The sequence below is a fragment of the Solanum dulcamara genome, chromosome 11 (genome assembly GCF_947179165.1).
Source record: "Solanum dulcamara chromosome 11, daSolDulc1.2, whole genome shotgun sequence".
Classification (NCBI taxonomy): Eukaryota; Viridiplantae; Streptophyta; class Magnoliopsida; order Solanales; family Solanaceae; genus Solanum; species Solanum dulcamara.
The window spans coordinates 46,560,937-46,584,285 of record NC_077247.1 but is presented as its reverse complement, the minus strand read 5'-3'; the positions used below and the strand labels follow the sequence as shown (position 1 = coordinate 46,584,285).

Sequence of the window (23,349 nt, the reverse complement as noted above, 5' to 3'; positions counted from 1 at the left end):
AAAAGGAATTCATATAAAAAATTTAAAAGTAAGGATAAATGAAAAGGGAGTAGTCATTGTTACCACCAAAATAATGAGGTGTCATGCGGAAGCTAGTAAATTTCGAAAGACAATGAATAACGTGGTTCAATCAACCGTCCTACATTTACAAAAGGAGATGAGCAATCCATTATAAATATAAGAGTACAAAATATCGAGAGAAATAACTTCACACAATTCACTCAGAATACAAAGAGGTTCACACAAAAAAAAACATCCTAAAAAAAAAAAACTAGGCAAATATAAAGAATTTGTGATTTCCTCTTAGAAAAAAAAAACCAGTACTAAAAAAGTCAAAGACAAACACCCAATAGCACTATTAAATTCTGATAGTAATGGCCAGAGAAATTTTATTAATTACTTAATGAATGATGTATGAGTTGACTATTCGTTCTGAAATGTGAGTTTCTCACATGTGGTACTGCTCTTTTATTTACCCTAGGTAACTCACAAACTTCGATTTGAAATTAGAGGTGTTTACCATCTCACCAATTCTCTCTTATCATAGTAATATTATCCTTTAACATTTTATATATATATATATATATATATATATATATTTATTTATTTATTTTTAAAAAAAGTAAACAATAAATGGACATCCTTCTAAGCATAAATAAAAAGAGGACTAGACAAGGCTAAAATTAAAAATCTCCTTTTCCTAATTTTATGAAAAAGTCGTGAAAACATTTGATCGAGTTTGACGTTAAAACTTTTTTTGCGTTATGTTGTTTACGTATTAGTTGAAAAGTTTCATAATTACTTTTCTTTTTGATTCCTACCTTTAATCATACTCCCTTTTAATTTTCCATTGTTTGTCTCAGCATGACAAAAGGATCTTTGAATATATTTTCAATGTCACTATATATTATCCAAAACTTTAGTTGCACACACTGATATCCAAAACCTTGACGTAATTGTTGAACCAACAAAACGTCGAGCTGAGCTAATCAAGATGTCGACTTTAAACTCAAGATGGAGCGTTCATTAAAATAGAAAGAAAAGATTGGGGACAGAATTATGATCATAAATCCTGACAAATCGTCAAAATTGGCCACAAATTCTAATGGGCTGTCATAACGTTGTTAAAAATTTTACCAACACGTTTTTGCTTTTAAAATTGATCCATATCAACTAGTACAAAAGACTCCAAATTCGTTATACAACCTTCTATTATCAATTTCAATAATTTTCAATTGTTACATTCAACCTAAAACTTCAAAAAATAAATAGATTCACTTTGTCTTCTCATAATTTTTTTTTTCAAGTTCAATAAAATATGATAATAATGTTCTTTAATTTTCTCTAAACTAATCCAAATCAGTAAGAATAGCAATATAAGTTCAATGAAGCAAACCTACTTGGTTTGAACTATGAAAATTTCTAACTAATACTGATTTCATATTTTTTTTAACAAGTCAAAATTAAATACTGATCCTTTAGGGGAGACTACCGTGAAAATTTCTGATGAAAAGCAATTATGGGAAACTTACATAAATATACAATATTAAGAAAATATTTACCATTTATAGCAATAAAAAAATAATTTCACTGAACACTTATAATACATTTATAATACAGTTTTAATACATATTACAGAGAACTATTTATAAAACATATATAATACAAGTTTTATAAATGGATAATACATTTATCACATATTTTAATAGACTTATAATACATTATGTTAGTTTCTTACTACACAAACATAATATATATTTTAAAACACTTATAATACATTTATATTGTATGCATAATTCACTTTTAATACAAGTGTAAATTTATCATAATGTTGCTATATATTGCTATAAATGGTAATAAATAAAAAATATCACTAAAATCAGTAATTAATTTTTAAAAAACAACCAATCAAGTAATTTTTCCAGCAATTATCCACGATTATAAGAAGAAAAAGGGCCCATGTAGTTTGTTTTTGGATAAGCTACACATTTGTCCCGTTGGCCAAAAATAATTTATTTGCTAGATAAATAATTATATTTTATACACTTTGTTGGCTATTATTTTGGTGGACGATTATATAAATTCAGTTTTGGAATAATTACGACATGACTAAATACTTTGATCAACTAGTTTACATATGCATTAAGTGTATAGGTTATATATACTTTATACTAAATATGCATGTACTATACATATAATATACATACTTATACATAACATATACTCTATCCATTATACATTGATATATTTTGTTCATATTGGTAACCTAGTTGGCCGAACAATATATATCTCTAACTTTCCCTCTTTTCAATTTGAGTGAACTTCCTGTCAAGCCCAAGAAAGTGAAGAAACCGGAGGACCCATAGCTAATTTTTTTTTTTCCTAAACATAGGAGCTTCATTCAATTCTTTCAGCACTTCATAAACTTTCTTGTTATCTGGTAAAATGATCTTTATGTATAAAAATTTACATTTTCACAAAGCAATTACACTACATGCATTACCTCATTCATCATTCACAATCACCCTCCATTAAAGAAAACCACCTATAAGCATGCACAAAGATAGTGTAATTATATAAATATAATACGTAACAAACTATTTATGCTCATTTCTGGAATAATTACGGTCCTAAACACTTCGGCCTACCAGTTTACAAAATATGTACAAAGTATATAAGTTGTGTGTACTTTATATCAAATATATATATAATATATATACCTATACATAATACATACACTGATATATTTTGATCATGTTGATAAACTAATTGGCCAAACACTCTGTATCCATAGCTTTCCCTCGTTTCAATTTGAGTGAACTTCTTTCAAGACCAAGAGAGTGAAGAAATATGATGACCCATAACTTACCAAATTCCTAAACATAGGAGCTTCATTTAATTCTTTCAACAATTCATAAACTTTCTTGTTATATGGTAATTAAAATGATCTTTATCACAAAGCAATTACATTACATTACCTCATTCACAATTACCCTAGCTCCATTAAAGAAATCCGCCTTTATGCATGCACAAAGATAGTGTAATATATATAAATATAATAATAATAGGTAACAAACTATTTACATATAGTTATCAGGTCACTGGCAGGGTTGTAATCCAATCCAAACCAACCATTATTTGATAACAGAGAACATGAAAAACATCATATTAGACAATATACAAGCTATTGAATGATATTAAAATGGAGCTAATCGTGATCATCGGAATAAGCTTGAAGAATCGAAGCAAGAAATACGTTGCCTCTTGTTGGGGTAGGCTGAATATTCTGAAAATGCTGAAACTTTATCAAGGACAGAACTAAATGCCTGTCGAATAGAGGATAAGAGAATTTGCCGAGCCTCAGTATTGGCACGATCTCCATCGATCAAATTCGTGAAGACAAACACGTTCTTCACTCGACTTCCTAACGTTGATATTTCTGACTTAATCAAATTCACATGAAGGGAATTGATAGTTTCCTTTAAATCTGATAAAAGATCAGTCCTGTATTCACAACAAATGGATGCCCTGTAAAGACATGTCCCATCTATTGCATTTTCAGCAATTGTTTCAACTTTTATTTCATCAGAGTCCAATGGTATGAAGAATCTTTCACTAACATGAGTTGCTGTTTCCTTCAATTGTTTCACTTGGCATACTACTTGAGCTAGCAATGCTGCTTTGTCCATCTGAAGCAAAAGTTTTAACCTTGAGTTGAAGCTCAATAAAAGTACATCATTGACATGACATTAAAATGACTTTGTGACATATTTTACCTTACGTAATGGACACTTGAAAACACATATAAAGGCTTTTCTGAAATTGAAGTCGAAAGTGTCTGTTGAGATATATTGACAAATTTAAGGGACAGCCAAATAGTCAAAGTGGCTACTCCTTTCTAGAAAAGTAGGCCACGGTAGATGACATGAAAATGACTATCTTAATAGAAAATAAGTGTTCAAGTCAAATGGTTAACTCATAGTTGTTAAGGTCATCTTGTCAGTCTTTGGACCAAAGTGCAAACTACAATAATATTACTAATAGAACGGTGAACAAAGTCAAAAAGTGATCAAGAGACGCAGTCCTAACTACTTTACCAATAATATAACTAATTAATTAAACAAATCAAAACGTGTTGGCATAGATAAAGAGATACAAGTCACTAGCCGACATTGCACTCTACAGGTTTAGCTTTTATCAAATGAAAATTTAAATTAGCCGACAAACCGCCAAAGAGTTTACTTTGGTGATGATCTTATAGAACAAATTTAAAATCTATAATAATGTTTCCATCATTGCAAGTTGCACCAAAAACTAGCAATTTCTAATTATGAGCAGGGCGGATCTAGGGTCAAAATTCATCCTAAGGTTTCGAGTTCAACTTTCTAGCACTATATTTTTATTTATCGAATATTTTGAAATTCTTTTAGTGAAATTTTTTGATTTGCCAAATTATGAAAGGACCACATCAAACTAATACACGATAAATTCTACCTAGCAGTATAGCCTCCCTGAATTTCCTTCTATCAGAACAAAGTGCGAAACAAACATGAAGAAAATGAGACAACAATTGTCAGAGGCACATAATGGAAATAAGTAGGACAGTTAATTAGCCAGTTTATTTATTGATTACTGAAAACAGTGCTGAGCTAAAATTTTCGTTATGGCGTTCAACATTTACTATATATACACAAAAAAGAATATAACTTTGTATCTATGACGTAATTTTCCAGCAAAAAACTCCTTTCGCCCCTCTAGTTCCGCCCTGACTAGTCAACTTGGATCTAGTGGTCGGTGAATCACTCATAAAAGACGAGATTTGGAGAGATTTTTCATCAATCTAGCAGCCGAAAACAGAGAGTAAATGGTTTCAGCCTTCAAGATTTATGCGCTCAAAATGAAATTCGTTTGTTGTTTTTCTCTATATGTGAGACTCAGTGAGAATTACGTTAGGGAATACAACCAGGGATGTTTCAATACAAATTTGTGCAAGTAAGTGACACAAAACTGACCTAACAACAATTTATGAACTAGATCAAATAGCTCAGGTTTAGATAAGGTTATTTGACACATAGTCCAAGTTGCAACACTAGAAACATTTCTACATCTTTTATCAGATTCAATGCCATGATCAAAAGATAAAAACCAATTTTCACCTGAAAATATACACAATAGTGCACCAGACATGTAATCTAAAAACTCAATTACTAACTTACTTTGTCAGAAGATGGCACAAGACTCCTGAGTGTGGACAAATGAGCATTAATCCTCTGCCTTCTTCGCCTCTCTGCCTCGCTATGGCTCTTCAATGCAGCAATTGTTTTTCCCTCTGATTTCCCAACTTTTTTCTCCACTCTTCCACTAGCCTTCACTAATTCACCTTTCTCACTATCCAACACCAAACTTTGAACAACCCCTTTTGCCTCATTCTCACAAAACTCACCTAAATTCCCACAGTTCATTCTAACAAATCAATGCACACGAATACAATAGTCTTTTCTTGTATATTATTGTATATTGATGCTATAATATAACTGTATTTCACATTTCAAACAAGACTCAACAAAACAAACCATTAAGTTATTAAACTAGGATTCAAGAACAAATATGATAATACCATGAGAAAATTGCAAAAAATAATCTAAGGGTCAGCTCCAGGAGGACGAGTTGTAGGAGCAAACCAAAAAGAGATCATTCGAGGGACAATCTTGAAAATTGAGAAAATCTTGGCAGCAGAGAGAGTAGTAATTGTGATAGTTGTGGACATAACTGTCATAGAAGATGTAAACTAAAAATATTAAAAAACTAATGTGAACTTTAAACAAATTATGGGAAAGACAAAAATTAGCAAGAAAACATCCACATTTTCTTTCTAATGGTCAGCATCTCGATGAATATGAAGTTGGCCCTGTTGAGCAAATCGATGAAGATAAAGAGCAAACAAATCGAAACCCCAGAAATAAACAAACAAAGATTTTCTGTGTATGTTGAAAAGGACAAAGTGGACACAAGACTTTTTGATCTTCTTGGTTTTGAAGATACAGAGGATGCAAAAAAATTTGCTATAGCTTATGGTGTTTATAGTGTAGGACTTGATGATATAAATAGAGAATTGAAAATTTGCCAATTCGAGCAAAAAAGATTAAAGAAATACATTTTTTTGTAAATAAAAGACAATGTATACTTGAATTATAAAATGAATGCAAGTGCGTATGTGGAGAAATTCAAATAAGTTGACCATCTATACAATGAAATATATATGAAAAAGGTATGAAATTTGCATATTTATGATTTTAAAATTATGCTGCCCTTGTCATTTTACCTTTGAATTTTTTTTCCATCTGTTTGAGTTATCCTCTTTTGGGGGTTGACTAATCCGATTCGTGACGAAAAGTCTCATATTGAGAGTAAAGTGCTCTCTACCAAAGATAACTACATATTCATGACTCAAGTCTAAAATTCCTAATTAAAAATGAAGAAATACTTATCACTCCACCACAATCTTTAATAGTATCTTAAAAAGGAGATCATACGTATATAAAAAAATAATAAATAAACTCGTGTACGTACTGTTTCTATGTAATTATGAAAGGTTATAACGTGCATTGATTGATTCTAATATAACCCCGGCTTATGGTCCCAAAAAGGGTGTTATATATATTGTTTTCGAGAATGAAATAGTGTGTCTCTTTATTAAATATTTTTAAATGTATTCTTCGTCACTTTTATATAAGAAAAAAAATTAGAAATAGTGCAAAGATTAATTATTATATGTAGTTGATTTTTGCGTTAGAAGTTTGACAAATAATTAAGTGCTGAGCCTAAGTGACAAGCAAATTAGAATATAATAAAAGAGGAAAGATCAAATTTCAAAATCAGCTTCATAACTGGTCAGAGACGGATTCAAAATTAGATCATAATATACTAAAGCTTCAGCATCCATCCCTAGTCTCTTTCAAACTCTCAAGTCTCATACAGTCATCTAGAAATGATCGGTTTATAACCTCATAAGTCTTTAGGGTTATTAACAAAAAAAAATCATTAGGGTTTAACAATATTTCAGTTTAGTTAATAGAATAAAACTTAATTAGTTTGCAATCGACCGGTCACCAAAGTAGTTGAAATTTGCAATAATAAGGGTTGAATATTGCAATGCATTATTATTTTATTCCCTTTCTCAAGTGGTTAATATTTAAAATTATTCAGAATAGGTCCGAAACCGAAAACCACAAGAAACATTAGCTCACCATAAAAGTTTTAAAACAAACATTACTAATGCATTTATACTTTATTTGAGGCCGTGAACCTTTTATCTCTTAACATATGTATCTTTAAATCATTTTTTTTTTAAAAACCTAAATAAAAAAAGTCAAACTTAAAAAACTCTTCTCGTAGACCAATGGAGAGTCAAATTTGAAATATTCTTGTTTTATAATCTCAAACTCCATTGATTGATTGTTTCTTAATAAATCAACGGCAAGTTAAGACATCCATAAAAACTAATATAAATAAATAATTAAACTTGAAGTCATTATTAGGTGGTTAAAATAATTGTACTCAAATCAGCTGCTGAAAAATGACTGGTGTAACCGTTTTCTGAAAGAGAAATATTGGTAGACTTATACTTTTCAGTTAGGTTTTGAAGGTGTTCACATTCAAGTCATCCATGACCTGGCATTTGATACTTAGAAAGTAACAATAAAGAAAAAAAGGTTTAGACTAAACCAAGTCAGAATTAAAGTTAGTTCACTCAATTTATTAATAAGCAAAAAAAATTAATTTCTGATTATGTAAGTGAACACATATTCAAACCAAAATATAAATGTTAAGTGAACACTTATTTTGGATAGGAGAAAATAGTTAATTATCATGACGGAACAGAGAACCTATAGTTAATTACCAATATTATTTAGATAGTACGTACTAGTTAATTATGACTCTTCGAGAGTTAGCTATATATTACTACTGTACTATCGAAATCACTCTCGCTTTAAGTTATAAAGAAAATTTCCTCCATGCCTTCAAATCAAGACAAGAAGCATGTTGGATTGAATATCTCGTTAATTATAGTCTACATATTTTTTGCTTATTTGTAGGTTGGTAGCATTTGGACTTCTTTTCCAAGTTAAATTCACGTATAATCATTCACTTTTCGGCTTCTATACTAATAAAAAATAATCATTAATGTGACGAAGTTATAACTTTCATTTAAAAAAGTCTTAAGCAGGAATATCTTTTCCCCATCTGGTTCTAGGAAGATTGAACAGAGAAGAGAATTTATGTATGATTGTGTTACGTTTAATTAACTAAGAAATTGCTTAGGAGTTATATATATATATATTCACTTGTGAGATTTGCACTTAATAATATACCCCTCCATTTTATATTAAGTGAATTTGTGAGAAAATATACACCTATTAATAAAAATATTTAAAAACATAATTTAAATTATATTTTTCATTATTGACCTTTTATTTATTCCCAAGTTATTCTTAAAAATAGTGCAATATATCTTCTACAAATGTAAAACTTCATTAAAGGAAAAACCTAAAAAATTATTTAATATGAAATAGAAAAAGTATCAATTATTTACTAGTCATAGGTATCCAAAACGACACGTACTCTTATGGGGACATTATTAATTTCATACACAACGAACGTCATATATTATTGTTGCAAGGGAAAGCTGGTAAGTCAAATCAACTTAATTTAAACAATATAACCATTATATATTTCACATGATGCGCATATAATAATACAATTAATTAGAAGCTGGCACCTTTTAAGTGCTATGATAATAACTATATACAGACAGTCCCATCCAAATCTACTTCACACCCAGAACGTATTCACATATGTATGTTTTAGGGAATCTTCGTAGCTTAACTGTTTGGCAGTGTATTTTCACTGTATTACTAAGAATTCAATTTTCTGCCCCAAGCCTTTTTTAAAAATAAAATAAAATATTCACATATTTAATTTCGTTTAGGCAGTGGGATAAGAAGCTTCCATGGCAAGTCCACAAAGGCCTTCTTTGTCATCAACATCCCTTTTCATGTGTATATATCCATTTTCACCCCATTTACTGCCCCAAGAATTCTTTATAATCCAATATTTTGTACCATCACTTGTAGCACCATACCCCACTGCTGTAACAGCATGGTTAAGCCAAGTGCTACACGATCCACTAAATACACCACTTGAATAGAACTGGAAATCGAAGCTACTCCCATCGATGGCCACTGACACAGGTTGATTAGCCACAGCTTGTAAAAGAGCCTTCTCGTTGTTGGCCGGCACATCTTCGTATCCTATAGTAATTAATCAGTCAGGAGTGTTAAATGAGCGGGTTTAATTTAGACAGGTTAAAGCATGTGAAGTTAATAAACAGGTTGGGTCATAACCCCCATCTAATGTTTATGGTCAATCGCACTATCATTACTAGAAATTCACCAATTTCCGATTATTGATGTCATCAATTTTGATCCATCAGAATACAACTAGGTGGAAAATATTCTTAGAAAATTAGTCTCAAAGTTCTAACTGCTGCCGTCGGAGCACAAAATTGAGCAATTTTACTACGGCAATTGTGGGAGTTTTAATTAAATATTTTACTTTATTTTTCAATGTGTCGACAAGCTAAGGTGGTTCGAAAAATAAAATTAACAATATTCTGGTTATCTGATAGTGGCTGAAGAATGGGTGAGAACCTAACTCGGCCAAAACAAATAATTTACCTGTAATCTTGGCTACTGAAACAGCTGATTTTTTCTTGTTGCATAGACCATCTGCTCCTTCGTATGGATAATTTGCTTCTGTTGTGAGGCCCTTATTTTTTATGATGAATCCAAAGGCAGTATCCAAGAGTCCTCCGGTGCAACCTTTGTCCTCGCCTTCGACATCACAATCTACAAGCTCTTGCTCTGATAAAGGGATCAATTTTCCTGTTTTCACTTGGTGTACGCCTTCCATAGCTGCTACTGCAGAAAATGCCCAACAGCACCCTGTGTGTTTGCATAGGAACAAATAAGTTAATGAAAGAAAAAATCACAAAGAAATGGAAATTTGTCTCCTGTTTTTTTTTTTTTTTTATTTTTATTATGATATCCATATTAATTGGCTTATAGTCTTTAATAAAATTAGTAAATAATTTGAAATGAGTAATCAATGTTAAGAATAAAAATGAAAAATAACTTGTCTTTTTTTTGATATGTTAAATTAAACAAGTAAAAATGAAAATTTATTTTTAAAAAGTGGACGAATAAATTTAAACGAATGGAATAAAAAAATAAAAAAAATCTTGACAAACATGTAGTGGTAGTGCCTTACTTTTTGTTATGATCACCAGCTTCAAAGTCAAATTTGCGATTTTGTCCAATAGGAAAAAGTTCAACTCTAGCACGTTTATGGGGCAGTTAATTAGTTACTTTCTTAAGGAAGATGTACTTACCACATTCCTTTTGGTCCTTGATAGGAGTAACGGCACCTTTCTTTCTCCAATCCATAGTTGGCGGTATGTCTGTTACATTAGCGTACCTAAAATGTGTTTTTGGCTTTGAGGAGGACATAACCTTAGGGTGCAATGACCTCTTGTAACCGGTATGTAATACACGAAACTCCTCGTTCGTGATATCAGCAAATTGATTAACACCAAGTTTGTATTCTTTATTCCCTGCTGCATTAAAAGTTTCTATACGTTCCACGTTTTCTTTGAATATCTTAAAACGTATTTCTTTTTCTTTCAAATTGTTGTAAATTTTGTCATGATGGGCAATCCATTGCTCATGCCTAACTCTCATGGTTGCCTCATAGTTGATTGGACGTGATGAAGCTACATGAGAGCTCCAAAGTTCCAAAACTATGAAGAACAAAGCTAAGCAAAGGTATTGGCTAGGATTTGCAAATATAGCCATTATATATGAAACAACTAATTATTATGAAAAAAGGAAATTGAAATATTTTCTTGGATGAATGTTAAAGCAAGCTTGGCTAAAGGTATTTATAGGCAAGAAATTCCTACAAGTTGAATCTCCTGTTGTTGTTGCAGAGATAAAGCCATGCTATTTTGGATTTCTTGCACAATTTTCTAACTCATTTGGTGTGCGATTGGGCTGTACAGGACAAACCGATAAACAACATTAAACCGACAAATCGAACCAAACCCGAAAAAAACCCGACTAGTGGTTTGTTTTGACTTGGTTTCGTGTTGGTTTGGTTTTAACTAAAAAAAAGTCAAACCGAACCCAAACCGATCCGATTATAGATATACTACTTTTAAATTATGTTATACATAAAAATATTTATTAAAATGTAATTTATAAATATTTTTTAAAATTTTTTCATAATTTTTATTTTCTTTCTTACATTTAGATTTGGACTTGAGAAGTCCATCTAAATAATATACAAAAAAAGCCGATCTTATAAAGTTAAAACTTCAAACAATATTCTGTCTCAATCTTATATGTTGATATTTTGTACTAGAACTCTTTTTAAGAAGCACTGCTATGTGCTTTTTATTAGATACTATGAAAATCCGAGAAACTCGAAAAACCCAAGAAAAATTGATATCGAAAAACCCGACTTTTATTGGTTTGGTTTGGTTTATAGATTTAATAACCCGACACAAATGGTTTGGTTTGGTTTGATTTATAAAAAATCCGAACCAATCCGGTACATGTACACTCTATGTTCGACCAAACTTTTCAGAGAAAATAACCGCTTTGGGGAATAGCAAGAACTATTTTTCGGAAACTAAAAACAGATTTTCTCCAAAATAGCTATTTTGAAAAGTACATTTGTGAATATACAGTTAGACACACTTTTTAAAAATTTGGTCAAACGTCGTTAATTGCCGCACAAAATGATTTTGAAATTGATTAGTCAAACACAAATTATTTTTCACCAAAAATATTTTTTTAAGGAAAAGCTCTTTTAATAAACTAATTTTAGAAGTTTGGTTAAACAAACACTTTTGGATGGAATTAGATCAGTTATTGTACTTAGCATGAAAATTGTTGCATACTACCTCGACGGCCTGAAAATTTTTATTGTCTCTTATTAATTTTTTAAGAAATCTTTATTATCTTCTTGTCGTTGGACTAAAACAGCTCAAAATGACTCTTAACAGTGTGCTATTCATATCATTCAAATATTTATCAAATATCAAGTGCAGATGCGTCTTCAAACATAGGTATAGGTAATAAATTAACCCATAGAAAGGCCCCACACAATCACTTTGTTATCTCCATACTTATCTTGTGAAACCGTTGGCTCTGAATTACTATTTGCAAGTTTAAAACAACTTAATGATCCTCCTCATTATCATGATGTTACGTTTTCTTCAAAAGGCCACATACCATTAAAAGCATTCATGGCCTTTATAAGTAGCTTATTCATGGCCTTTCGAAAACAGCCGTCCTACATTGGTAGGAGTCAGGTCTGCGTACACTTTACCCTCTCCAGACCCTACGATGTGGGATTTCACTGGGTTGTTGTTGTTGTACTTAACTTGTACAAATAACACTATCTTTTTTTCAGTAATCACATTCTATATTTCCATCACATGGCAACCAGTGGTGGTTCAAAATTTTGATTGGGTTACTGGGAAATTACACTAAATATATGGAAAATCATCATGATTTCCATCCAAGTGGATCGATCTGACACAGTACTATAGTACTGTTAAAGGAGTGCATGGACTATAGTTATACGAAACCATCACCACATGGAACTCATTATGGAAGAGTTTTGACTTGAATGATTGATACACATGCCTAGCTAAAGGCTAAACAAGTACTACTTATAATATTGTGTATCACATTTCATGCATATGTATGTAGCTTGGAAAATGTTGACTAGGTAGGGATGTTTAACACGGAAATCTAACTTCATTCTGAGAATAATTAATTTATTAATTAGTAACTGAATTAGTAGGCACTTCTTAGTTACTTTCAGTCTCCAATAGCTACGAAACTGACAAAATGATCTCATTAATTATTTAGGCACTATCATTTTAAACAAGAAAAGAACACGAAGTGGATAAAATAGATTAAACGGCCGATGGATTTTTTAAGGAATCGAGTGTTTAAAATTTGGAGTGGTCATTTAATATTCTTATCTTGCTACGTGATTTTCTTTCAAAATTAAGAGTAAATTTGTTTCAATGTATAACGGGAAGGATATATATATTTATTGGGGTTTATGCAACTTTGATGATTGACAAAGAAAGATAAAACACGTCAGCCAGCATGGTCCAAAGGTAAACTATCACGAACAGTTGAAAGAGTGCAGAAATCATGGAAGGGATAATGCTAACTTCGTGATAAAACTCAAGAAAACAACTATGTGATCAATTGAAGAGTTGTGTTTGACTACAACACGAAAGAATCAAAGAGTTTGATTTGAAGAAGGAGTCTAAAGAGGCATAGAGTTTGAATTGAAGAACGAGTCTCACTTGAAGTAGAACTCTAAGTCAAGAGAGTTTGAGTCAATGTGGAATCTGAAGTGAAGAATAACTCTAGGAAGAGTTATGCTTAATTAAATAGAGGTGAAGTTGTCTAGAATATTTGTGCACTTACCGAGCAAAAAAAAAAAGCAATTGTAAGATTGACTTTGCAAATGCTACCAGAAGATGGAAGGAACACATTGAAGAACTACATGTCGTGGTTTTTTTAACTTTTTGAGCTGGGTATTTCCACATAAAAATATTATGTTTTTTTACTTATTGTTCTTATTACTTTATTGAAATATGTTCGACAATTGTTTTGGTCGTAGGGTAAATCACTAAGTTGTGTGGAATATCAATATTTATTTGGACTGAGTTTAACAAGATTATAATATTTGGACCGAAAGAATTTAAACCACTTAGGAGAGTACAAGAATATAATTGGCCCTTTTTCCAATACGTTGTTTTAGATGGGAGTGTTCAAATAAGCTATAGGATGCAATTGCAACAAAAAAATATGGACGCTTTGCTGGTCCAAAAGGTTAACCTGCCTTCCTGGCTTATAACTCTAAATGTCTTTCAGGGAGAATTTTCACACGTCACAATTTCTTTCACATGAGTATCTCTTTGGTTTAGTTTTAGTGACAATTGTGAATTGAATAAATCCATGAACACACACAACAAATGACAAATACAAAACATTTCATGATTAATTCTTCTTTGTGGAATCAAATAGTTCTTATAAGAATCTTTGGGTCAGCAAAATTGAATAACTTTATTAAAAAATCCAATAAAAAACACTCTTTATCATAGAATCCGTGTAATGGTGATCCTCTTTACAAGTAAAAGGAATCTATTGATAGAAGCAAAACATATACTATCTACACGAAAAGTGTAGACCCCAAAAATTTGGAAGTAATTAAATGGAATCTATTTTATGCATGAAAGAAAATTTGGGTCAGGTTTGTGGGATCGCTTGATTTGTTATATATTTTGTATGCGTCTCCTTAGTGCAAAGCATGGTCTCTTACTCTATTGTGCTATTAGCCACAAGTTAAGATTTACCCCTTGACAGAAAAAGTGATAGTGATATATGAGTGATTTGAAAGGAATATCTGTTTTTTACTATCAAGTTTAGAATTTTATGATCATAAAAAAAATATGTATAACATATTTAAAACATATTTTGAATTTTGTAGGTAAATCAATTATTAAGGTGAACTAAATATTGAATAAAAAACTTGCTAAATATAGAAATTTAATAGTATTTTTTTAAAAATGAATTAAAAAGAAAAGTAACAGTACATATGAATTTAGACGGACAGAATATTAAGAAAAAGAGAAATTTTCCTTTTAATGAAAAAGATAAAGAATAATGTTTTGTTCAGGAGATATGATGACGTACGTACTCTCAAGTCAAATGTAATCAGAAAATGGCGGCCATTTCGTTTTCATATGATGCATAATAAAGGCAAGACTTCACTAATCTAATTAATTTGTACTTATAACGACTTCCTTAATTGTTTCATTGTAAATGGATGGTTATAATTGCTTCAAATGTTATTTCACCTGTCAATTAAATCTAAAGAGTTTCTTAATTATAAGCAACTGATTAACGAAAGTATGTGTCCGTATCTATCTACTAGAAACGGTAGGAAAAAAAGAAAAGCAAAAGAGAAACAAATAGAAGAAGGAATTGGATGGGGGTGTAATGTGTACAAACTAATTACATTATCAGTGTTTTAACGTTTTGATGATACGTTATTTACTATTCTATTAGTAGATTAAAATTAGAGATAATGGTCTGAAAAATATCGAACTTTGATGAAAATTGTCGTAACAATTTCAAATTTTGGATGGGCCCTATTACTCTCCTGTACTATTTAATAGTGCATTTTAAAAGTATTTTCGTGGTTGAGTTTTGTTTGAAAGTGTTGTTGTTTGGATCAAAATAGCTAGTTGAAGCATTTTTTGGAGTTGATGTAATTTTGAAAGTATTTACGTTTGCTAGTTTCTATGGTTGAAGTCAATGAACTTGATTTTGTGTTGAATGTAATATCGTTGAAGTCAGTGAAAAATCTAAAAGTTTTGATTTCAAAATCAACAATAACGTCAATAGTTATCAAACAATAGTTATCAAACCCACAAAAATTTAGATTAACTCATCCACGAATATACTTTTAAAATGCACTATTAAATAGTGCGGGGGTAATAGGGCCTGTCCAAAATTTGAGATTGTTATAACAATTTTCGTCAAAATTCAAATATTTTTCGGACCATTATTCCTTAAAATTATGTTCATCATATGAATTTATTTACAACATATATTTAGTAAATAACTGTAAATCCTAGATTAATATTACAGGTACTAATGTTACGGTTCAAATATGAAAAGTAAATTTAAATCAAGTAAATGTTATTGGAAAAGCTCAAATATACTAAAAGGAATGAATGGGCCAAATTTAGGATTTTCAAAATATGGGTGCATCACTAAAAAAATAAGGAAAAAATGTATCAAGTAGGAATTTGATCCCTAGTTTTCTGGATGAATAAGTCAACATTAGGATTGCGTATCGGTCAGTTTGGTTTGATTTTGAAGTTTATCAATTTGATTTATCGATAATCGATTTATAAACATGCTAAACCGTTATAGAACTATTAATATATTAGCTTATTGGTTATCGGTTATTAATCATTATGGTGTCGGTTATCAATTTTACCGTTAAGATTTGATACAAAAAAAACCTATTGAAAATCACTTAGAAATAAAGTGACAAACCAAATGAATCATGCACATGAGTTGATAAAATTGTGTCTTTCTCTAAAGCAAAACATGATAAACCGTTATAGAATCATTAAGATATTGGTTTATCAGTTATTGATCATTATCGGTTCGATTATCGATTTAACCGTTAAAATTTGATGCAATTTTTTTTATATTGAAAATCACTTAGAAACAAGGTAACAAACCAAATGAATCATGCACGTGAGTTGATAAATTGCGTCTTTCTCTAAAGCAAATGTAAAACATTGTAAGAGTTTGAGACAACAAGAAATAAAAGTATGAAAACTAAAAAAAGAATTTATATACTGATGGCAATAAATAGAAATTATTAAGTTACTATCGGGTTATCGGTTAACCCGTTAAGAATCGGTAACCCAATAATAAAAAAAATTAAAATCATTACCGAAACCACTAAATCAATAACCCATTACCGATAAATCAATAACTTTTTTCGATTCGATTTTAAACAGCCCTACTCAACATTTCACCAAATGCACAATTTACCCTTCTTGTTGCATAACTGCCAATCGATAGTATTATATCAATTTTTAAAAATATATATATAAAGATTTAATTTTACAAAAGAATCACATATTCATGTGCCCCATTTTTAGGCATAAATTCACCAAAATTGGAACTAAAAGGAAATTCTCTACTCTAATAAGCTTTCCTGAAATGATGAAAGGCAAGAAGGAAGCTCCGTCTCCATCTTTTCGGAGAAAATCTACTATTTTTCCATTCAAATAAGGATTGAGGTGCAGAGCCTTCGAATCCAATATTTGAGAGATAGTAGATGTAACTTACATGGTTTAGAGCAAGCCGCCTTCAATTTTTTCCATCGTTTTGTATCCAACAATTTCTTCGTAAGTGAGGTGAGGTACTTCTTTTGGTTTGAATAGGGGGCCGCCCTTTTTTTTGGTTGAAGTAGCTACGAATTTGGTCGTAGTCAGTTTAAACCCATAAGCCAAGTCCACTTGCAGCCATGTTGATCAAAATGACTAAGATCAGGATGAAGCTTGGGTGAAACTAAGTGGAGGTTCGATCGACTGATGTTGAAGAATCAGCGGGTGAGTTGTGGTTAGGGGTGAAATGCCATTCACACCCAGAGTTAGCTGGTTCTCCCCGAAATACATTGAGGCGCAGCAGTTGACTAGACATCTAGGGATAAAGCACGATTTTCGGTGCGAGCCGCTAGAGCGATATCAAATCAAGGCAAACTCATTTCTTCCTGTGACCGCCTTTCCTACCAAAAAGCTAACCCAACAAAATTCATATTTTTTCTAGACTAGACCTTCGGGATTTTTTAGGGTTTATACATGCATTGATCCCAGTCAAAGAACCTGCTCCAGAGTGACTACTCTGCGTAGCCTATCTTTTTGCCCGCCCCCGGTTCTCTATGCTCGGTTCCCTCGGCTCCCGAACCGTACATGAGCTATTTCGTATGGCTTTTCCTAAGAACTTGAAGCCCCCTCCCTCTAAATAGAAAAAAATGCATTTACAAGAGAAAAAAAAGACTTTTTTCAAAAAGCCTTCACCAACCTATTCAACGGGGCTATTAGAGAAGCCCACTCCCAACCAATTAGGTTAAAGTGTTCAGTCATACCTTCAACAGCACTGAGATATTGGCCCATGACCATGTTTACTTCATCTTCAAGAGCAAGCATCCTGGCTCTAGGGCCTCATGGATCCTCTCCTGAAGGAGAAGGGTCTAACTTATCTAATAAATAAGCTGGATCCTGTGGAGTTAGATCGGATGGAGTAGCTACCTACCTTACTGGTATCCGAAGAAGTTTGTTGGTACAGATGTCATATGAGATGTGAAAGCGATTTCCTCCTCTCTCTTTGTTTCGATGAAAGCCTCAATGCTCGCGTTCTACGGGAAACTTTTTTGACTACTTACCTTCGCCGGAAGCAAAGGGCGAAAACAGACACTAGGCAATAGAACGAAGTTAGTTTCTAATTTCCACAATTTTTGCAGTGCTTCTTCCACCCATCTCGATCAAAAGCCCCTTCTTTTCTCGTCCGAGGGACTTTTTCTTTAGAATTTCTTAATAGAAAGAGGAAATCCGCGAGGAGCTAAGACTGACGATATAAATTGCTCTCAATATAGCATATTATCAATATCTAATATTTTGCTCTAGTGAAAGAAGAACATTTGAGATATATACATAAACTTCATGCATAAGTGCCTTAACTTCATTCACGCATGTGATCTCTCAATTTTAAATAAAACTTGTAATTTTACACAAAAATATTTACAATTTTAATTCCTCGTGTCTCGAGGTTTTATTTTTTGAACGACTAGAGTTACAAAAATTTATAATTTAGGCCATGATTTAAATAGTAATCCCAAAATTGATTATTCTTGCACTTCACCCGTTGGGAATTAGGGTAGAGGCCAAGATTGAACTTGGACTTGTAAGCCCAAACCCGTTTCAATTGAGACCCTAAACCCAATTGATTTCGGATTTGACTCAACCACAACATTCAAATACCGCTATACTCCTTCATGGCAACAAACTCGTTCTTTTTCCGACGAATCCTCGCACTTCTCTTTCTTCTGCAAAAAAATCAGCACTGTAAGTTGTATTTCTTCTTTTTCCCGTCTGATCTCTTACGAATTTCCTGAATCAGTATATGTATGCCTCTGATTATCGTTAAATGTATGTGAAAAAATATCTGAATTAGAATGGAGAATAGTTTGTTTGTATAATAATTATAGTGGCCGATTGTAATCTTTTTCTATGTAAGGTTTCGGGCGGTTTTGCGATCTAGCCATGCACATGATTCAATGTTATTGTGATTTATAGACAATTACATATACATTAGTTAATGAGAAGGGATTGAAGTGTGATTTATAGACAATTATATACACATTAGTTAATGAGAAGGGATTGAAGTCTAGTTTAGCACATTGTGATATCCAATTTTGACCTGTTTTAGAATCCTGCCAAGGTCGGTTCTTTTGGTCTATTGGAATAGTGCTCTAGTATTTATTTTTCCTCTTAATGCAGCAGTTGAAGGTGTGAGACTTGTATATTATTGTAAGGATGAGTATAAGATATAGGGAACAGCTAGTTTTAGAGAAAAAGGTGTGAATTGTTGATATTGGAATGGAAAAACTCCAAATAGTGTGGAACATATACAGAAGATTCATATAATTGTCTCTAACTACTTGGATCCTTTGGGATTGAGATTTGAGGTAGTGAGTCCTATCTGGTGGAATGGAAAATATCCAAATAGTGCGAACATAAATAGAAGATTCATATAGTTGACTCTTAATTGTCTGCGTCCTTTGGGATTGAGATTTGAGGTAGTTGTTTGATTGATTGATTGGAAGTCCTGTCTAGTTTCATTCTGTTGTATAGTTCTGCAATCATGGATCTTAAGGGTAAAGTTCTGTTCATGTGAATCCATGGCTGCCCTTTCAAACTAGGTATATAATTCTTATACCCATGGTCTGAACTGAAAAGTGATTTGTGAAATGCTAGATAATGGGGTGAAGTGAGTATAAACCATTTAGAATTGTACAAGACATCAATATGTTGAACTATATCTTTCATGGTTTTAAAGATGTTTGGTTATTAACTTGTTATACGGGCATTTCCATGGGTTTCACAAAAATGGGCTACATGTCTTGTCACACTTCATGAGTTGATGTAGTAAATCATGGTTATTCTTACACATGCATACTAGATAGTTTCTCCTTGTGATGAATATGCATGGTAACTCTGCAATATTCTTCTCTTACACTGATTTCCGTTGGCTGTAAACAGATAAAGTGACTTAGTACCATGGAAGCACCTAATAACTCTGATGTTAGTATTGATAGTTCTCAAAAGGACTCTGATGTTAGTATTGATCCAAAACCTCAAGTTATATACCGCTGCAAGAAATGTCGAAGGATTGTTGCATCAGAAGAGCAAGTTGTTCCACATGAACCTGGTGAAGGCCAAAAATGTTTCAAATGGAAAAAGAGAAGCGACAATCCCTACAAGGAGTTACCTCAATGCTCCTCTATTTTTGTTGAGCCCATGAAGTGGATGCAAGTTGGTTAGTCTCATTCCTAACTGTTCTTTTGTTTCTATACAGAATTGCCTTCTGTCCTCTGAAATTACTAATGTCACTCATTCTCATCTAACAGTGGAAGATGGTTGTGTCCAAGATAAGCTTCAGTGCCTGGGTTGTAAAGCTCGGCTCGGTTACTTCAATTGGGCAGGCATGCAGTGCAACTGTGGAGCATGGATTAACCCTGCATTTCAGCTGCACAAGAGTCGACTAGATGAGTGTGTCATCTTTAAATAATTGCCTGAGTTTTCTGTTGAGGCATGGTTAGTAGTTATGTAAATCAGTTAAGAACTTACAGTCGTCCTGCGTATTTTGTAAGAAAGCAGACGATTTTTTATTGATGGAGTATTTGATATATAGTGTCAATCACAAGCAATTATAGTTCTAATGGAGTTTAACAGTATCGTTCGTGTCTTTAAATATGTTTTTCTGTCAAATGTGCTTACTGCTCTATATCATTTGGTGAATCAAAATCATTTAGTGAAGAGAGTTCAGGAAGAAGAATCATACATTTTTTTTCCTTGTTAAGCCTATATCAAATATCGTTAAGCCTTTTAATTTTCAGTATATGATTTTGCTACAGAAAAATTCTTGTAAATATTATATGTATACTACGTAACGCATGGTTCAGATGAATCTTAATTATTTCACATCTAAAATTGTCTGGGATTATTTTACTTGGAGATCAGAAATTTTATTTATGAAAACATAAATTGGCATCATTTCTACTGAAAATTAAGGCCTTCAAAATGTGAAGTCCGAAATTGTGATTATGCATTTCATATGATTAATTTGTACGATTTATCAATTGTTCATGAACTGATTCTAATTATATATGAACGACAAATACGATATATTTTTTTTTTACGTGTGAATGACATATAAAATTGATAGAGTTAAAATTTGATATCGTCCTTTTCTTTTTTGGGGTGTTGGAAATGCTTAGATAATGGGAGATTACAGAAAAGCAGTGCAATGTCGTGCTGCAGCATTTAGGCTAAACAAGCGAAACGTTTTCTGTTCTTTTTTTAATTTTACTTTGTTGGTGTTTTTGAAAGTGAATGTTTGGGATACTATTTTGGAAGAATTTGTGTGAGAATGTTTTTTGTATTGTGTTGTTTTTTAAAAAACGAAACAATAGTAACATGTTAATTCCAAAGAAGAGGACAATTGCTGTCAGAAAACGAAACATTGTATTCTATTATGCCAAACAAAAACTGCAACGCTACAACACAATTAACACACAAATAATAATGAATTGGCCATTTTGCTAATCACCAATTGGATACAAGTATAACTTCTATGGATGAGTAAAACAGAGGTGTCATGAATCAGAAAATATGCATCAATTTTTTCCCTTAATGGCCAGCAGCAAAAGCTTCAGCTGGGAGAGTTTTGGTGATGCCAGCCAGACTCTTGATTCGAATATTGCCAGTGGGAGGATCATCCACAGTGATCTCATTAACTGGAGGCCACAGTATCAACTCCTTAGCTTTCACTCCCTTGAGCTTCTTGATTCTCTTCTTGTCGATGTATCCACTTATTTCAGTGTCATAACGTACCAGACTGCCGATAATCTTGAACTTGTGCTCAACTTTTTTTTCTTGCAGGATCCATATGTAGCCTGTGTTCTTCACGAACCCCACTTCGATCACATCAGCAAGAGGGAGGAGCCCCATTGGGAGTTCAAATTCTTCGAGGAGGGAAAGTGCCATTTTCAAACCTTCCTCATGCCCCTTCTTGACAATTGCTCCTTCCTTCTCTGCCATACCTGCTAGCTTTGAATTCTCAAAAGAATTGCTTCTTCTTGATCACTAGTTTGCTTCTCTGCTTGAGCGAAACTGAATTTATCGTGGAAAAACCGATGAAAGCTATGGTTGTTGTTGACCATATCAGGTATGATTCCAAAATATCTGGCAGAATTTTTTTTTTTTTTAACTATGCAAAATCACACCATTGACATTGCGCAAAATATGCCCTGATATTCTGCAAGTCATGGTGCTCAAGTCATGCTTATAATTATAGGTCTTTGTATGTAAATATTCTCTAGTTAATCAAGTATAAATCAGAAAATACAGAAATACTTTTCAAACTCTTTTTGATTCTTGATTTATCAATAGTTATCAGTTTTCACTTGTTGCCATCCTAAGTTTTATTAAATGCAATTTGTCTGCCCATTTCTTGGTTCATTCCAAGAATAAGATGACAATTTTGCTGCATCAAGAGGCAATAGTTTCTTACATTGGATTAAAGAAGTAAGCCAATTTTTAGAGATATATATGTCCTATTATATATAGTAAGTATATGTTTATTGAAAATCTAGTAGTACATACTAAGAACTAGCACATGATATGCATATACAGGTGGCTTAGTAGTCTTTACGGGTGAAAAGTAGAACTATTATATCCCTGAAATGACAAGTGGCAAAAAGTCAAGCTCTGAAGTAGAATACTTGTATTTGCTGATCACAGAAAGCAACATTATTGCGCAAACAACTTGCCTGTAAATTTGTCTTTATGAAGCCCTTTAAATTTTGTATTGTATATGCTAACCCGTCCTTTCCATCGTGCTTTATTTACTCACAAGTCACAACAAGCAACATTCCTAAACAACAACTAGTTGTCTTACGAGCGCTCGATCAGTGAGTTACTATGCACTTTTTAGCTTTGTAGATGATCCTTCTAGAAGAGGAAGACTTTAATAACTTTTCTAGTTATTTCGTTCTGCTATGTACAAGAATCAAATGGTGAAAAAAAGTAAACATAAGCAATAGAGTTTATAATTAAACCCCATGATTAATGGTGAATTGTCATGATAGCTTGAGGCGGATTACGAAGATCCTCGCTAAACATCCATAGTTGAATGGTTAAAGCACGCAGCCGGGATCATTAAATATGAATCCAAAGATAAAGAAACAAACAAAAACTATCACTATTGTGTGCCTTGGATGATACACATCTCAGGATTAAGTGTTGATGAACACATTGAATTATCCTTACGGTTCAGAGCCCTCGCATGCCCAGCAACCTATGCGTGGTATTTAAAACGTCTT

General features: G+C 32.2%; 4 protein-coding genes across 5 annotated transcripts; 1 reads left to right on the top strand and 3 right to left on the bottom strand.

Moving 5' to 3' along the window:
* Positions 1-3,029: 3,029 nt before the first annotated feature.
* LOC129873965 (transcription factor bHLH30-like) lies at positions 3,030-6,071 on the bottom strand. Its single transcript, XM_055949165.1, has 2 exons — positions 5,217-6,071; positions 3,030-3,689 (listed from the first exon to the last, which is right to left on the bottom strand). The coding sequence occupies exons 1-2, from the start codon at positions 5,460-5,462 to the stop codon at positions 3,219-3,221; spliced, it is 717 nt and encodes a 238-aa protein (XP_055805140.1). The 5' UTR covers positions 5,463-6,071; the 3' UTR covers positions 3,030-3,218.
* Positions 6,072-8,708: 2,637 nt separating this feature from the next.
* LOC129874157 (senescence-specific cysteine protease SAG39-like) lies at positions 8,709-10,950 on the bottom strand. Its single transcript, XM_055949401.1, has 3 exons — positions 10,451-10,950; positions 9,738-10,004; positions 8,709-9,311 (listed from the first exon to the last, which is right to left on the bottom strand). Exons 1-3 carry the CDS (start codon positions 10,911-10,913, stop codon positions 8,986-8,988), a joined length of 1,056 nt encoding a protein of 351 aa, XP_055805376.1. The 5' UTR covers positions 10,914-10,950; the 3' UTR covers positions 8,709-8,985.
* Positions 10,951-18,626: 7,676 nt separating this feature from the next.
* On the top strand, positions 18,627-20,652 carry LOC129873437 (probable inactive dual specificity protein phosphatase-like At4g18593). Of its 2 annotated transcripts, none has more exons than XM_055948536.1 (3): positions 18,627-18,808; positions 20,006-20,282; positions 20,374-20,652. In XM_055948536.1, the coding sequence occupies exons 2-3, from the start codon at positions 20,024-20,026 to the stop codon at positions 20,532-20,534; spliced, it is 420 nt and encodes a 139-aa protein (XP_055804511.1). In that variant the 5' UTR covers positions 18,627-18,808; positions 20,006-20,023; the 3' UTR covers positions 20,535-20,652. The 2 variants fall into 2 exon arrangements, with proteins under 2 accessions (XP_055804511.1, XP_055804512.1); XM_055948537.1 differs by lacking the exon at positions 18,627-18,808 and adding an exon at positions 19,755-19,901.
* A 1,003-nt stretch (positions 20,653-21,655) lies between these two features.
* LOC129872645 (uncharacterized) lies at positions 21,656-22,066 on the bottom strand. Its single transcript, XM_055947576.1, has one exon. It carries the CDS (start codon positions 22,064-22,066, stop codon positions 21,656-21,658), a length of 411 nt encoding a protein of 136 aa, XP_055803551.1.
* Positions 22,067-23,349: the final 1,283 nt, after the last annotated feature.